At 42.3% G+C, this 16,704-nt stretch overlaps 1 protein-coding gene across 7 annotated transcripts in view; it reads left to right on the forward strand.

Annotated features, from left to right (window-relative positions):
* The window catches only part of AMPH (amphiphysin), a 125,252-nt gene that overhangs the window by 90,918 nt on the left and 17,630 nt on the right, over positions 1 to 16,704 (forward strand). For 5 of the 7 annotated variants that reach the window (XM_054193239.1, XM_054193240.1, XM_054193243.1 and 2 more), the window contains 5 exons: positions 4,585 to 4,692; positions 8,147 to 8,170; positions 9,817 to 9,840; positions 12,483 to 12,515; positions 13,923 to 13,973. In XM_054193239.1, the coding sequence (XP_054049214.1) occupies positions 4,585 to 4,692; positions 8,147 to 8,170; positions 9,817 to 9,840; positions 12,483 to 12,515; positions 13,923 to 13,973 (240 nt within the window). The remainder of the gene's footprint in view (positions 1 to 4,584; positions 4,693 to 8,146; positions 8,171 to 9,816; positions 9,841 to 12,482; positions 12,516 to 13,922; positions 13,974 to 16,704) is intronic. The other 2 variants (XM_054193241.1, XM_054193245.1) reach the window with 1 other exon arrangement.

The following is a 16,704-nucleotide window of genomic DNA, read 5'->3' on the forward strand; positions in this document are numbered from 1 at the left end:
GCCACACATAATCACTCAAAATTACCAATTGCTAGTATTGCTAACACACTGAAAAAAATTAGAGAGATTTCCTGAGACGCCTGACTGAAAATACTGCGAAGCAGCCATGTTTGAGACTTAACTGCATCCAGGTTACATTACGAGATGAGAGTTCATCTAAGATGCTTCTTTTCTAATCCTAAGCATCTCAAGTGACACTTTACAATGATGCCTCATTACTTCTGTTTCTTCCATCGAAATCATAAAAAGTATTCCTTTTTTCTTCTGAGTGACTTAAAAAAAAATGTAACCTGGGTATTTTAATGAACTTTTTGCAGGTATAAACAGCTGTCCTAGCTAGATTATTCATTCACTTGATTTTGACTCATAGAAACATTAGTTACACAGCAGAGAAGTGATCAAAATTACTTTTATCTCATTATTGTGAAATGATGAAATTTTTAAAAATTGTATATAACAAACAGGAAAGCCAGAGTTGTGTAAAATAAGTCTATATAATTTGTATTCAGTTATTCAGGTTTTATGCAGTTGTGGTAACTGCTGGTTTTTCAATAATGGACCCTTTCTAGTATGGTAATTACAACTGAAATCTGAGCCTGCGTCTGATAGACTGGGAAGAAATATGCAGATTTGAAGCTTATGCAGAATGTTTATGAATTTTTCTTTTCATGTGAATTATTGTTGTTGTACTAATTCATTTGACAACACAGGAGAATGCAGGCACAGCAATGAAAAACAAAATTATTTTAGAGAATTTGAACATGCGATGTTTTGGTTTTTTTGTGGAGGGGAGAAAAAGGCATTGCCCTCCATAGGGATTCATTTGGAAGAGAAGAGAGTTATTTATAGTTAAGTCCCCATGTAATTAAAGAATTAATGGCAGCTCCCAGAGTGCAGACGCTGCTGGGCCCTCCTGCTGAAGGGAGATTGCAGGTCTCTTGCATCATTGTACCCTGACTTCATGGGAGTTATCCCTCTGGCAGCCTGAGCCTTCATGTCAGTGCTAAGAGTTGACGTAACCTGAGCTAGATGTCTCCCCCTGCATTAAATGCTGTATTCACCTAACCTTCACCTCTCAGGCCAGCCAAGGAAGCAGAAATGGAACCAGTTTGCTTTTCCTTTTACAGCTGATACTGGAATGGGACTTTAAATGAGTGTAAGTCACATTTCCAGAATCTTTGTGTCCTTTCTACAAGAGATTGGTATAAAAATGGACATGCATAATAAAGGCAAGGCATGTTCCTGAAAGCTGAAATCTTTCCCTTGTCTCTCAAGGAAAAATTGATCTCCCTTCAGTGAGTGACTTATGTCCCTCCCTCCTCTGCAGTCAATGACCTGGGAATGACCATAAGCTATTCCCTGGCCACCTTATCATGAATCATCTGCACTTCTTCCTCCACAAAACCCACCCCCATCACTGGAGCATCCTTACTGTATCTGAGATCCTGAGTATGTACAGGCATACCCAAATAGTGTGATGTATAGGTTTTATATCCTTCTATAAGAGAACCAGTTGTTGAAAATCTATTGCATGAAATCCACAGGAAACAAGGACTTATTCCTCTTGATGCTTATGGCATCTCCTGCACTCCCAGAGCCCTTGTTGGGCAGTAGGGAGGAAGCTATTGAGCCCACAGAGCCCTCTAAAGGCGCAGGACTTCCCAAAGGACCACTGCTGGTGTCCCTGGCAGTGTCCTCATGCAGTGGCACAAAACCAACAGGCTGATGAATAGAGCTTTGATGCTTTAATCCCATGTTTCGTAGAGGATTACGAACAGGCCAAACACTTTTCTCCTCTCGAACACAAAAAAACCCTGTAATTGTTGTTGTTCATCTTTCTTTACCAAGCAGTATTAATGCATTCGGTGCTGCACAAGATGCTGAAAGACAATTCTGCTTGATGCTGTTGAGTGTTTTGGCCCTGATTCAACAAAGCAGCTCACGCTTCCAGTTTATTCATTGTCAGGAATGGATTTAATTACTGCTAAGTAAAAGAAAGAGGTGAGAAGACATGATACTGGGCAACTGGATGAAAGGATCATTTAGAAATGAGTGTTCCTTGCTTTATATCTTGTTTTCTTGGTATCACATTGCTCCCTAGTGTCCAGTTAGTAGCTTGGACATTGTAGGCCTTTATAATCTGCCCCCTCCGGATACTTAACATGTCTGACAGCTCTGAAGTGAACAGTCCATATCTGCTAGGGCTATTTGGAGGCTTGTACAGACTGTGTGCAGAGAGGAGGTGCTAGTTCTGGTGGTCCTCGCAGGTTTCTTGTGCCTTTTACATCCCTCGTGCATACATGTCCTCCGAGAGGTACAGCCTTGCTCCTGCCACGGCCACCTCTTTCAAATGTGGCATTTATTCATGTTTCGTCATGCTGTGGTGGAATTAACACAGGATAATTGGCAGGCCTTCCTGTCACAGCTTTGTGCCTTATTGAGGGATTCCCTGAGGTTCCTGTTTCTCCTAAATCTCCATCTAACATGATATCTCAGTTACTCTAGATGTTTATTTGGGCCTTTGTTCCTAAGTTACAACAAGTGTTCTCTTCATTTTGGTCTGAGGGTAATGGGTAATGGTAATTTTTGCAGTCAGTGATCAGTACCCTGTCACTGCAGATACCTTAGCTGTCATCAAGCGTGGCTTAAGTGAGACTCCTATTCGTTTGATTCAATCCTCATAAATAACAGCTTCATTCTCAAACCTCACTGAAAGATAATTAACTTTTCCATCTCCATCTATTTCTGATTATATGCTAGCTAATCTGTGTTGTTTCATCAAGCTGTATGACCATATGAGTACTCGTGCCTCAAGGGCATCTGTGATGAAATCTAAATACATTGGATGAAAGGCATGACAGAATGAATGTAATGCTGGTTACTGGTGGGAAGTGCTGGTTTTGGTTTTGACTTTTAAAAGCGTGAGACCATAACACTGGCTTCAGCGTGTCAGACCAGGTATCTGTCATCACCAATGACCAAAAGCAGAGGTCAAGGGAAGAATATAAAACAAGGCAAGCAAAGTTGGTACTCCTTACACCCCTTTCTCCTGTAGTCTCCCAGCCTTCAGCCATGTGCAGTTCAGGGGCTTCCTCAGAATGATTTCTACCTATTTAGTCATCCACAACAGGCTACTTTTCCACCAATTTGTTCAGTTTTTCAGCACATGTAAATTTTTTGCATTCACATTACCCAATGGCAAGGAGGTCCCCAGCTGAACTCTGTGCCACAGGGAGCACCACCACCTCTTCTGCCACCTGCCTTCCTGCTTTGGAGGAGCCATGAAGTGGCCAAACCCCTGTGCCTCTCATGCTGGTGTAGACCTCACTCACATCAGCCCTAGCACTCCTCATCCAGACTGAAGAAGTCCAGGTCACTCTGTCATTCCTAGCAAGGGAGCTGAGGAGCTATTTTGACCACATTCTCAGGTCACACAGACAGCTCGGATGTCTTGAGACATATGGAGGCCCCATCCCTGGAAGCGTTCAAGGCCTAAATCTAAATCTACCCTCTTCCAGTTTGAAGCCATTATCCCTCATCCTATCACTACATGGCCTTGTAAAAAGTCCTTCTCCAGCTTTCTTGTAGCCCTCCTTCAGATACTGGAAGGCTGCTGTAACATCTCCCCAGAGCCTTCTCCAGCCTCAACAACCCCAACTCTCTCAGCCCGTCTTCACAGAGAGGTGCTCCAGCCCTCCTCTGGACCCGTTCCAACAGGTCCATGTCCTTCTTATGTTGGGGGCCCCAGAAATGGATGCAGTACTCCAGCTGGGACCTCACCAGAGCAGAGTAGAGGGGCAGAATCACCTCCCTCGACCTGCTGCCCATGCTTCTTTTGATGCAGCCCAGGACGTGGTTGGCTTTCTGGGCTGCAAGTGTGCATTGCCGGCTCATGTTGAGCTTCTCATCAACCAACACCCCCAAGTCCTTCTCCTCAGGGCTGCTCTCAAGCCATTCTCTGCCCAACCTGTATGTGTGCTTGGGACTGACATACATTTATAGTGACCTCAGAGACCTTGGCTAATTCATTAATTGCAAACAAAAAAAGGCTCTACCATGTAATCCAGTTTTGTAAGAGCAGATCAGTGTAGCAAGATTTAGTTAGTGTTATGTAAGATATTTCCTAAAGTTTAGAGCTAAGGGCAGCATTAAATGTAAATTGGTATTCATGTTCAGAATTGAAATCTAATTCAAATGCATTTATGTCCTTCTATATTGGCTTTTTACTAATGTTTGTGTTTGGGGAGAGATTCACTTACTTGAATGTATGGTCATTGGGTGCCATTTATGTAGTTTTTAATTTTGGTGTCTGTCTCAAAGCACTTTAAAAGGGCCTTCCCTGAAAAGGCAAAGCTTCACGACAAAGAAAACAAACGCATAGTAAGAGTGAAGCTCATAAAAATAAAATTAAAAGTTACATTAAAGCTCAGGAAAGCCTTGGCTTTCTCCCCTTGGCTTGCACCACAGCTAGAAAGTCTGTGATATAATTTTTTTGTGTGTGTGTGCCTCTTAATATTTTGCTGCCCAGGGCAGGTTTTGAAAGATGATTTTTTTTTTTTAAGATTTATATTTCACTTCTAACAGAATGAAGTTCCTGAAGCTAAGAAAGAGGAATCTTTGCTAGATTTGGACTTCGACCCTTTCAAGCCAGAAGTTGTTTCAACAGGAGTTACTCATTCACCCATGTCTCAGGTATCTCTTTGCCTTGAGGTGGGCAAAGCATATGAATGGAACGTGCTGTGTTTGGTAGCGAACATTTGCCTCGTGTACTAATGAGCAATGTATCTGCAGCGTCTGAAAAACGTGATCTTCCTGAGCAGCTCTAGTCAGCCATCTCTCTTTCCCCTTCAGTAACCCTCTACTTCATGATGTACTGGAAGGAGAGGAAATTGTCAGGTGGTAAAATGAGATGTCTGCCAATGAGAATGGTTGCTGGTACCTTGGCCTTGACTTCATCATGCCGTTATTTTCCATCTTTAGAATAACTCTTAGTGCCAACATTATAATTCTCCAGCGCCTGTTTTTCTGACAATTTTTTTGACCTGGCTTTGACTCTTCATATCCTGAAGGATGCCTCAGGGGACCTAGGTCTCATGGAATCAGCATGCGATTGCTTTGTTGTGATGGAGTTTCTGTACCAAGCAGTGGATATGATCTGAGTGGTTTTATTTTATAAATCTATTTTAGACCTAACCTCAAGGAAAATGAGGGGATGGAATAGGATGTTTCCTTGCAGGATGTTGCATTAAAGAAATTCCACTTTCTATGCTAATATTTGTCACGGTAGTTTCTTGCAGCAATATGAAAAAAAAAGAAGTAAAGTAAAAGAAAAAAAAAAAAGGCTGATATATCAAGTTGCTGGTTTTCATTGGCTTACCCTAGGGGACCTTCTATTTTAAGATCCATAACTCGCCCTCACTACCCACAGGGCCTATAGTACAGTAGGGAAGTTCTCCTGGCCAGCAGAGCTGGAGCTCCGTGTTGTACATAGAGAAGGAAACACTATTAACACACTGTTAGCAAAACCTATTATCCCTGTGGCTATCACAGAATCATAGAATGTGTTGGGTTGGAAGGGACCCTTAAAGGTCATCTAGTCCAACCCCCCTGCAGTAAGCAGGGACATCTTCAACTAGATCAGATTGCTCAGAGCCTCATCCAGCCTGGCCTTGAATGTGACTAACCTAACGGTGAGAGATGAGAGGACTGATCAGCTGTACAGAAAGGCAGCACTGGGAAAGGAGCGAGAAGACAAGAAGCTTTAAGGCTGAGATAGTCCTGGTTCTCTGCTGATCTCTTCCTCAGTTACTAGTTTCTTATTTGGTGTGCAGTCCTAGTTACGTGATGAGATCTGTAGTGATCTCTGGGTTATGCACTGTCAGAAAAAGAGTGTATTGTCAGCACTCTGAATGTTAGCTGGAATTTCTCATCGTGGTTTGCTAGGAGAGTTTTAATTATAGCAGAGGCTTTGTGCATCTCACTTGTTATTTTTCTTGCTCCATCTAAACAGGGAAGAGGAAGGGGAAGGGAATTCCTTGGCATTCAGCAGTGACAGAAAACTCTAGCTGTGGCTTTGCTAACTCTGCCCTTTCAGCTTGTCTTGTAATAATGCTGATTTGGAGCAGTGGGATCATTAAAGCAAAGAGATTTAACTTGGGTGACAGAGCACATTTGTCCTGACATCATATTGTACAGATTGTAGAAGAGTTTATTGGTTTTGTGAAAAAGAGTTGTTTTAGATGTCACTGTACCATGAAATACAGAATATAATTCCGTGTAGAAAAGTACATTGTAAGTGTTCATCTAGGTGCATAAGAAGTATTCACTGGGCACCTTCAGTCTCTCCTCTCCTTTCACCTTTCCTCCCAGTGTATGTATATGAGAAAGGATGGTCCACATCCACAAGAGCATGTGGATGAGTCAGAGCACCGTGCTTTTAGAAGAAGGGAAGACAGCCCTGCAGTCTGGCTCTCGGTCTCACTGGATGTGGCAGGGTCATTGCTATGGCAGCACAGACAAAATGAAACCTGTGGTTGCAGTCTTTGGAAAGACCTGTGCTACCTCGCAGGGAGCTTAAGAAGAGAGCCTCACGTGGTGTTTCTGTATGTGTATAGCTTTTGCCTCAGTCACGAATATTTTCCCCTCGGCAAACTGCTGAAGTAGTGACACGAAGACAGGAGTCATCATCTGTGGCATAGCGCCTCAGGAGGCTTGGCATGACTTCCCTATTGATCATTCTATTGATTACCTCCCTCCAGTGCTCTGCCAAGGTAATCAGACCACAGTAAGCGAGCCCCAGTCTGCCCTTCCTCACTTGCTTGTCTGTTTCTATGGCTGCTTCATAAGTGGCCTTTCTAAACATGCCTGGCCCTCGCCTCCATTTGCTAGCTGTGCTCTGTCTCAGTTTTCCCTCAGTTTGTTCCCTCCCCAACGTGCTCAAAGTCTCACGAGCAATGAAAGGAAAATGAAAAAATGAAAAACGAGCAACCTCTCCTTCCATGGAAGTCAGTAGGACATCCAGGGTTTGACCTGTTAGCGCTATGAGAACAGACCTATCATTTTTCCTTAAAGCTTGAATGTTCAGCTAATAACGTTACAGCAGAGTAAGCAGGTACACTTGTGAGTTACATCCACAGAAGAAGCATGTACCTGGACTTAAACCAAATTAAACTGATTGAGAAATGGCTGTTGATGTTAATTTGCTGTAAATCCAAGTAGTGAGTTGTTACTGTGTCTTTTGTTCACAAGAGCAGAAGTTGTTCAGGCAACCATTCTGTCCTATAAAATAAGAAGCAGGCAAGAAAAGAAGCTAAATGCAGCAATCCTTCCTCTCAGGCAAATGTCAGATGTCACATTTAACATTTGCAAATATTTCAGGAACAGTTATACGTGTTACTTTTTTAATGTCTTCAGGTTTTGTTTTTCATGGGCTTTAAGCTAGGTGTGAATATAGTAGATATGTTTTGAAGCATCTCAGGCAGCTTTTGGGACGAACCAGCGGAGTTCCTTCTCATGCGGCGGGCTATTAGTATTTGGCAGGAGGTCTGCTGCTTTTCTTTCATCTTTCCACTCAGCTCTCCTGCTGAGAGGTCACTAACATTTATTACTTAACAGACTGGACAAGAGAAGTAAAACGTTCAACTTGCTTGTTTTCTTTCCCAAAAAGCATGCCATTTTCCTTCCTGGTGTCAGAGTTATGAGAAAACCCACTTGTTCTCAGTGAATAGCTGGATCATTTTTTAGCTGGCTAAAAAACCTGACCTATGTGAGCTCCTTAAAGCTTACACCTTGCAGAGACTCCCGTACCTGTTCGATGTCATTCAGTCACCAGCTCAGAATCTGGCTGTTACTCAAGCACACGGCGCTGTGAGTTTGCTGGAAAGCAACAACTGTTTCGAAGTGGGAAACACCACAACCCATGGCATACTGCCCGTCCTATTTAAGCAAAAAGCATATTATGCAGCTATGTACCCACAAACACTCGCACACACGCATGCAATAATATATAAAATATATATGTATTATAAATATGCATTTAAATAAGTTTTATCTTGTTACTTAATGCACACAGTTATGTAGCATGTTGAACATAAAGCATATGAACACTATTTTTCTAAAAGCCTCTTTTTTCTGCTCCTTTTTTCAGACATTGCCATGGGATCTATGGACGGTAAGCCTGATGTTTATCATTGGCAATTAGGATATTTCTTTGCCTCTGATTTTATAACACCCTAAATTCAGATTTACAATGCTATTACCAAAAGCCAAGATAAATAATTTACACATGTGACAAACACTTTCAAGTATATGAAGACACTGGGGATCTTTTAAAACCACCACCACCAAAAATTAATCTGGGTTGCTTGGCCTACAAAACCTAAATGATATAAGAAATCTAGGCTAATAAGATTCACAATCATTGTCGTTAACTGTGTGTTGCTTTTATTCTCATGCTGGAATTACAGCTATTAGAGGGTAGGAATGGATGCCTGTCACCTGTTTTAATTATCTGAAGATGTAGTTCCTCAGGACTTTAACCCAATGGACAACCATTTTCTCAAAATTCAGGAGTGAAGAGAGAATTTAACTTGTCTTTGTGGGCATGCAGTGAACTGGAGTTATTCACGAAAGCAGCTGCTTCTTTAGGAAACTGCATGAATCCTTCCTTGTTCCTCCTGGTGCCAAATCAGATACAATGATCTGCAGGAAGAAAGCAACTCATTTTTGTGAGCTTTCTTTTGACTTTATGTCACGGCGATAGCTGGGCTGACTTGATGTGGAGCCTGGTGTGCACATTTTTAACCTTTTGCAGCTTCAGCCAGCAGAGAAATCTGCGGATGCTTCTTGTGCATTCAGATCTGCAGCGCTGTTTTGTGAACGCATGGTGTATGTGATGTATATTAAATGCTCATCTCTTTCTATTGGGAAAGGTTAAATAAAGCCTGAAAAAAACAGTCACGTTTGTAGGCTAGCCAAAATTTCAAGTCTGCCAATATCTAGACGAGCTAAAATAACCAAGAAATCTTTCGAATTTGTTGCTCTAAACTTAGATAGCTTCATCGACGTCTCCCTTTCACACAGTTTTATTTATAGCTTGCTAACATTCTATATGTGTTCTGTATTATAATTATGTTCCTCTTTGCTCTAAGTTAAAATAAAATAGAGTAAGTAATGAGCTTCACAGCTAAATGTTTGAAATTAGGGATACTCAGCCTTTTACTGAGTTTCTCTTAAGTGCAGAGTATTTGTTGGTCTTCCTCGCGGCATTTGCGTCTGTTCGAGGTGGCAGTGTAGACAGCAGGCTTTGTGACTCGATGCCTTACTCTGTGTGGATGTAGATGTCTCTGCATGGCACAGGGTGATGGAGATTCAGAGCTCCCCGCTTAGGGCCCTCTGCACTGGCTGAGTGATGCAGTGATGCCTTAGTGTAAATACGAGTAAGTCCCACTGCCACTTGCGTTGTTTTCTTCCGTGGTCCCTGTCTCCCAGAGCAACCCCCGCTTGTCAACTGAGATGTAATAGGGTTCCTGTGATAAAAATGTCAGTGGCTCCCAGAGGAAAGCAAGCTGTAATAAATATTCAACGTACTATAGAACTTCATTTATAATGTAACGTAGAGGCTGGAAGCGTGGCTTAAATTCAGGGGCCTGGGATTAGTCTTCTTGGAATGGCAGGAGAGTACCCGCCGCTCCTTCCCAACACCAATTTGGTAACTGCTGCTGGCTAGAGAACTGCTGATTAACGAAATACTGCTGTAACAAAGTACGTCATGTTCTTATTTTCTGTGTTTTTAATGTATGATTTTCTTCTATACAGACAAGCAGCGAGCTGGTGCAGCCGGTAAGCAAACCTCCCTCCAACATTGCAACCACTCTAGAGACATGCTTTAATTAGCATGGTGTAATACATAGTTTTCTGGTTTGTCTATCAGTGCTGCTCTTTTACATTGCAATCTATTGCCTCCAAATGTTGCAAACCACATAGCTTTTCCTTAAACGGCTTAGTTTAGTCACTTTCATTCTTTAAATTAAAATTGCTGTAGTAAAATATAAATTTTGTGTTTTCTCATCAAGTCCGCCTTTATCTTTTTCATCTTGTGTTTTTTCTTTGCTTTTCTGTCTGCTTAAAGCCTGATTCTTCAAAAAGTCTTTCCCTGTGTAACCTGGTCATGGAGGAAACCCCAAACAGTGGGTCATCAGAAGATATTAACAGATCTCAAACTGACCTAGGTTCACTCAACTGGGGCCTAGATGTTAGCACACCCAGTGTCAGCCAGGAAATTACTGCAGGCGGTTCTTTGCTTTCCCCTGGGGCAGAGCAAACCTCAAGCGAATCCACGGGTACTCTGCCTGCTAGTGTTTGGCCTGCTGTAGGTGAGCGGGAGGATGCTGCACCAGGGTCAGCTTCTGTAAACGAAAACCAGAGGACTTCACTGCAGGACCAGTTGGATGCCAAAAATGTCCCATGGGAAGATGTGGTGACCAATCAGCCTTTAGAGAACATACCCAGTTTTGAGACACCCATCCTGGGAACTGATAGCTTGTTGGATGAACCCCTCCCATGTGATGTGCAAAAAGCAGAGGAAGAGCGGGAGGAAGAAGAGTGGGCAGGTGTCAAGCCAAGTAAAAAGGTAGAGACCAGAGCTATTAACTACAAGGCGGTAGAAGGTATGGAGGAACTGGAAGAGCGAGGTTGCGAAACCAAAGGAAACAGTGAGGCAGAACTTCAAAAGGGTTTAGAGAAATCAGATCTTGACATTTTAGTCAGCACAGAGGTAGAAAACGTAGATGAGTTGGAAGGTAATGATGGGGATGCTGGGAGAGCTAGTGGTGCTAAGCAAGAAAACCCTAGGGAAGAAGAATTCAAAGGGGTTGATGTTATTGAGGAGGCAGATGGAAAAATACCATTGTTGAGCACAGGGCTGGAAGGTGGGGACAAAATAGTGGTAGACAACTGTGAAACTATAGAAAACACTGGAGCTGAAGCTGAGAGAGTCTTTGGTATCTGGGATCAGGACCACGAAAGGACATTTAAGGATGGCTTAGACCAAACTGACAGTGGTACCGGAGAGAATACATCCATGGAGTGTGTAAACATGACAGCACGTGTTGATGTAGAGGCAACTGGCCACACAGAAAAGGACCCTACAAATACTGGAAATGTTCTGTGTGATGCTGAATTATTCAGCGCAGAAGAGCCTGGTAAAGGAATTGAAGACAATAGCATCAGCCTCGTCCCAAATGGTGGTGCTGCTCCTGAAGGTCAAGCTGCTGCTGAAAAGGAGTGGGCATTGCTGCCCGAGACAGCTGATGCTGCTAGCACGAGCTGTGGTAGTCCTTGCCTAGATAATGCAGAAGACCAAGTGACAGGTAGGGCGGCAGCAGCAGTCGCTGAAGAGCATCCTAGTAGCGGTGGTGTTCCTGAAGCCTTGGAAACCGAGCCCTGGCTGGCAAACTGGGACCCAACAGTTACTAATGATTCCTGGGGGTTTTCTAATCTGTCAGATGGCCAAGCCAATGGACTGGATAATTGGCCCTTTTTCCCCAAGCAGCAAGACTCAGAGGAAGGTAACACGGAAAATGCTTGGTTAGGCATTAGTGATAAATGGTCTACGCAAGACCTAGGAGGGACTGATAACATCTGGGGAGAAGTAGATGCGAGCACAAGCAATAAAAGTCAGGAGGCACCAGTAAAACAAGGCTTGCCTGGGGAGCAGGCAGGCCTTAGCAATCCTGGACCGAGCAAGGAGATAGCTAGACCCTTGGCTCTGTTTCAAATGGGAAATTCCAGAAATGCTAGCACCGAGAGTTCAACTAGCCCTAAAGACAATGAGACCAACAACTCAGATTTATCTGAAGATGAAATTGCTAACCGGAGATATGGATTGTTGTACCAGGAAATTGAGGCTGATAAAGAAGAGGTACCTACCCCAGTGTGTAGCCTAGTCTAGACAAAGAGTTCCTTAGGCCATGCATAACCTTGTCGTTTAAAAACAATCCATTTGTGTGTTTCCCACTGCCCCTCCTAAGCCCGTGCTGTTCTTTTTTTTTGAAAAATTGCCATGCAACTGCTCATAGTGTGGTACCCTTCAGCCGTGTAATGAAGCAGGCTGACAAAAATGCATTTCAAAATGGTGAATGAAGCTTTGAACTGTGAAGGCACGTTGTGTCTCACAGGTTTTGTGTTTTATATGCATAACTTTAAATACACCTAGTCTTTTTTTTTATTTTATTTTATAAAGATACTGAAGTTATCCTGCCTTTTTTTTTTTTTTTGGTTTTGGTGTTTTCTTTAAGCCTGTGATACCTGTTATCAAATAGCACTGTCGTCAGATTTCTTGCTGCCTTACCCGTCATTTTGTTATATTTTCTTTTTTTTTTTAATGTCTGGCCTATTTTTATTTTGCAAATAAAAATGTTTTGACTCATGTTCTGATTTAGTAAACAAATGATAATTTTTTTCTGATCTTCACTTCTACTTAGGCATCCAGCACAGCATTTAATGGATTTGCACAGGTAAGAAATAAACATGTTTTGAGATTGTATTTTTTCTGCGCTGTTAGGAAGGGATTAGGACTGGCTGTACAATTTCAGAAAATCTGGTCTACAGACAGACTGCACCACAATGTCATACTGACTCAAATCCGAACCTTGGCTGTTCTCAGAAATTATTCCTAAATGTTACTAGCATGACGCTAATACTCTTGGTACTCTTGGCCTGACCTAATTTAATAGCGAAAATCTGACTGTTTTAGCAGGACTGATTTTTTTTCCTCCTAAAAGGACTGGTTTAGCTTTTTTATTGTGCTCTGTTGTGGATTTTTCTCACAAGCTCCAAATCCTGTAAAGCATGGTTTCTTCAGCTTCACATACTTTCAGTGACTTTGTGTGTACATATAAAATGAGTTGTATTTGTTTCTGCATCTTTATTTTCATATAAGATATATTTCAATCTGCAAGTTAAACCCAAATTATTTGTTTACTGCTCTGCTGGTAGTGAGACTCTGTGTTAGGCATCACAGAGATGCAGCACATGAAGATAACGCATTTATGCTTTCAAATTCCAAGGCTGTGCCATCATCCCAAAATTAAGGTGGATAATCTGGGGCCTCATTAAATTCCAACATCCTTTTAGAGACCGGCTCATCCACAGCACACGCTGTACGCCATTTTTTAAAAGCATGCACAAAAGCTGAGCTTATACAAGGCTGAAAATGAGTGTTTCGGTGCTTATTCATTTTACTCCAGCCCTTTTTAATCAGTAATGGATCCAGAAGGAAGGGGCAAAGCACAAGGCTACCACCCCTAATCATTAAGGCAAAATGTTTACGCCAAGGAAATAAAATTTGATGCCCCCACTGCAGTAGAAAAGGATTTGGCCCATCAATATTTTGCAAATTAATTGTTTCTGAATGACTAAGGTATTGGAAAACCTGTTTTCCACTTTTGTACCTTCTTAATGCAGGTAAAATTTTGTATTCGTAATTACTACAGCTACTATTCAAATAAAATCCCAGAATCAAGAGGATGTGAAAGTAGCTTAGAGCTAGTGTACTGCCCGGGCACAGGCATGGGTAGTCTGCAAAAAGGATTCTGAATTTCACAACTTAGAAGCGCCTTGGGCCTGAAGCAAAGTCCTTGCAGTTCACATGTATTTAATGAGTTTTTCACTGCCTTTAATAACATAGCACAATTTAGAAGCATAGAATATATATATTGAAAAGGGAATGTCTTTAGTATGAATAGTGCTTAACTAATAATTATTATTAATACCTATTTAGATGATCTATTTGCCGTGTTATTCTATGTGAAGTTACTTTTGACTTTACCTGAAGAATCCATAAAAAATCAGGTGTTTGATAGACACCCTCAAACACCCCGTCTCCAATTTTTTGCCTCATTGTTTTTCATTTCTATACCTAGGATACCTCTGCATTTACAGTGCCATCAAATGAGAATGTGACGGAGCCTTTGGTAAGTGGTGGCTTTTGCTTCCTTTTTAAATGCCCTGTAAAAATGGCACAATTGTTTTTTTCTTTGTGCAAAGGTATTTGCTCCTTTTTTGTGTTTTCTACCCTCATACTCACAAAACCTTAACCTGGAAGAGTTGGTGAGTGATATTGTAGTTGGAAATCTTTGCTCACTGAAACAGTCTTTCACAAGGATAGCACAGAGGAAAAGAAAAGAAAACCAGGACGTTCTAAGATACATTTACTTTTCAAAGGTATAGTCAAACAGTTTGTTTATTTATTGCAGTAAAGAAGTGACAGGAAAGTACTATGGTCCAGTGTACAGCAAGCAGGTGATTGTACATGACGGCTGTTTAAATATCTCCGACATTGCTCTGGTTTTATCCACTCTCCACATATTAACAGTAGGCACAGTCTACTTCTAAGGGGTGGAGAATCTTTTCAGAAGTGATCATACCTGGGCAGTTTCTTAGTTTCTTTTACAGTCTTTGGTTAGCCTGGAGTGAGGATGTGGAACAGCGGCATTGCTGCGTGAGTGCTAGAGCTACTTAATAGCAGCAAAGTGATACTGAATATTATTTAATGTGGCTTTTGTACAATACCTCTGGTGCAGAATGGCTACTGAATATGGTTGCAAGTATTTTTAATTGTAGTTGAAACGTGGTAACTAGTCTGAAGAATGCTTGTCCACAAGTGACGTGAAGCACGTCAACGCAGTCCGCATTGTTACGTGCTACCTGTGATTTTAAGCCTGAAAGTTTCTTCCAGTATTAAACCTCAGGAACCTCATTAGTCATCTTACCTGGGATAAATCTGCTTTGTGTTTCTCATTTCAGTCCTCTTTCGTCTTTGTGAAATTCCCTAGAGCTGGCATTAATACACTACACAGAGAGATTTCTGCACAGCATGGTATAATATAATGAATGTTTCTTTATGCTATGCCAAATCCTGAAGGTCTTGCTTAGGCAGACTTCTCTGTACCTCATTAAAAATCAGTCTGCTTAAGGAATATGTGAGAAAAGAAGTGAGAGGTTCTGGGTTTTTTTCCTGAATAGAGTCAAGGAGGAGAACATTTTGGTATCTTTAAGAATTTCACGGAAGCTGTCTCTTCATCACAGGAGACCTTCTGGCCAGCTGCCTGTTATCAACTGCAAAGCAGTTAAACAGCTTTTGAGCTTCATATTATGCTGAGCAATTTTTTCATGACAAATTAATCTACTGGGGTTATTTTATCTGGTTGAGTCAGCCATCTTTATAAATGGAATATGCTGAGCACAGCTTGCAGCTCTCCCCTTGTATGCGCGTTGTATTTGCAAAGTGATGTCTCCATTGGAGATCACACTTTTGCTGTGAGCTATTTTACCACAGGACTGAACGTGTTGCAGGGCTGGTGATGTTTGTGAGATCCTCTTGCTAAAAAACAAGCTTAGGCCAGAATTTTAGTGCATTGACAAATGGATGCCTTGTAGGTGATGGAGAGCTCGAGAGGGAATGCATTTTAATAAGAAATCAGGGATAATTTTCACACTGCCAGAATTCAAGCAGTCAGTGGTTGCCCTTGTGCATATAAAAACTGTTTGAGTCTCTGCTAATTGCTTCTTACCTTCACTGACATGAACAGACGGGACTAGGGAATAGGGGATAATTTTAAAAACTCACATTTGAACCACAGGGTTGTTACACGCAAGTGCCAGTTTCAACTCCTGGCCTCACCATCAGTTTCTGGAACATTTCTGAGCGAACTGAGTGTCTTCCCCCCACCTCCCACTTCCATTGCCCCTTTCTGTAACTCAGGAAGCTGGTGCTTTCTTTCCTTGGGAGGGAGGGATGTAGGACTGGCTCAGTTTATGTATAGAACATCGAGGATGAAAATGCTGTTTAGATGCTGTAAGGCCAAGCACTGCTGTCCTCTCCCCGGCAAGACTGAGCCTGCAGCAGCACTGTGCCAGGCACGGGTCCCATTCCCCTCTTCCCTCCCCACTATCATGTGCTCTTCAACAATTTTTCCACTGTCTACTTAAAAATCAATCAAATGAAAGACTGAGGCTGAAGAAGCTCCACCTGGGGAACCCAAGGTCGAGGAAACCCCTGCTGCTGCTGTTGTGGAAAAGGAGGCCGTCCCTGCTGAGCCTGCCGAGCCAGCAGAGCAGGCTGCGGTGAGTGACCTGTCCCCCATGCCACCTCCTGGGCCTCATCCAAGCCACCTTTCATCACGGTGAATGTGCCTGCTGCATTTGAGCCATCCTTTCCATCGTCACCATCCGTCCATGGCTGGTTTCCCCAGCGCCTGGCTGTGTCACAGCATGCCTCTCCAGCACGCGCCCTTTCAGCCCTGAAATGTCATTCCTCTTATGTTTGGCATTTCAGACTGAAGTTCAGCTGAGTGATTGCGGTTTCACAAGTTGTTTGATTCCAGATGAACTTCAGAAGGGGAAAGAATTGATGCCATTTTTAAATTACCTTATCAGCAGTTTTCTCATTTCATTTCAAGCTGAGCTGTGAGCACTAAACCAATGTACATCTGGTGTGGTCCTTGCTATAGCATGATAGTACCAGAAAAAAACTGATTGTAATAGCCACATGTATGTAATGTCTACAAGTCTCGTAGTTTTAGAAGCCAACCGTGAGCTGAAGAGGGAACTCCCAAGTGCTGGTTTGGAGATTTTTACATGTCAGCATTCAGGAAACAGTGGGAGGAGAAGAAATGACAGCTCTGCAAGAAGAACAAAGCAGGG

The sequence above is a fragment of the Rissa tridactyla genome, chromosome 2, assembly GCF_028500815.1.
Source record: "Rissa tridactyla isolate bRisTri1 chromosome 2, bRisTri1.patW.cur.20221130, whole genome shotgun sequence".
NCBI classification, from domain to species: domain Eukaryota; kingdom Metazoa; phylum Chordata; class Aves; order Charadriiformes; family Laridae; genus Rissa; species Rissa tridactyla.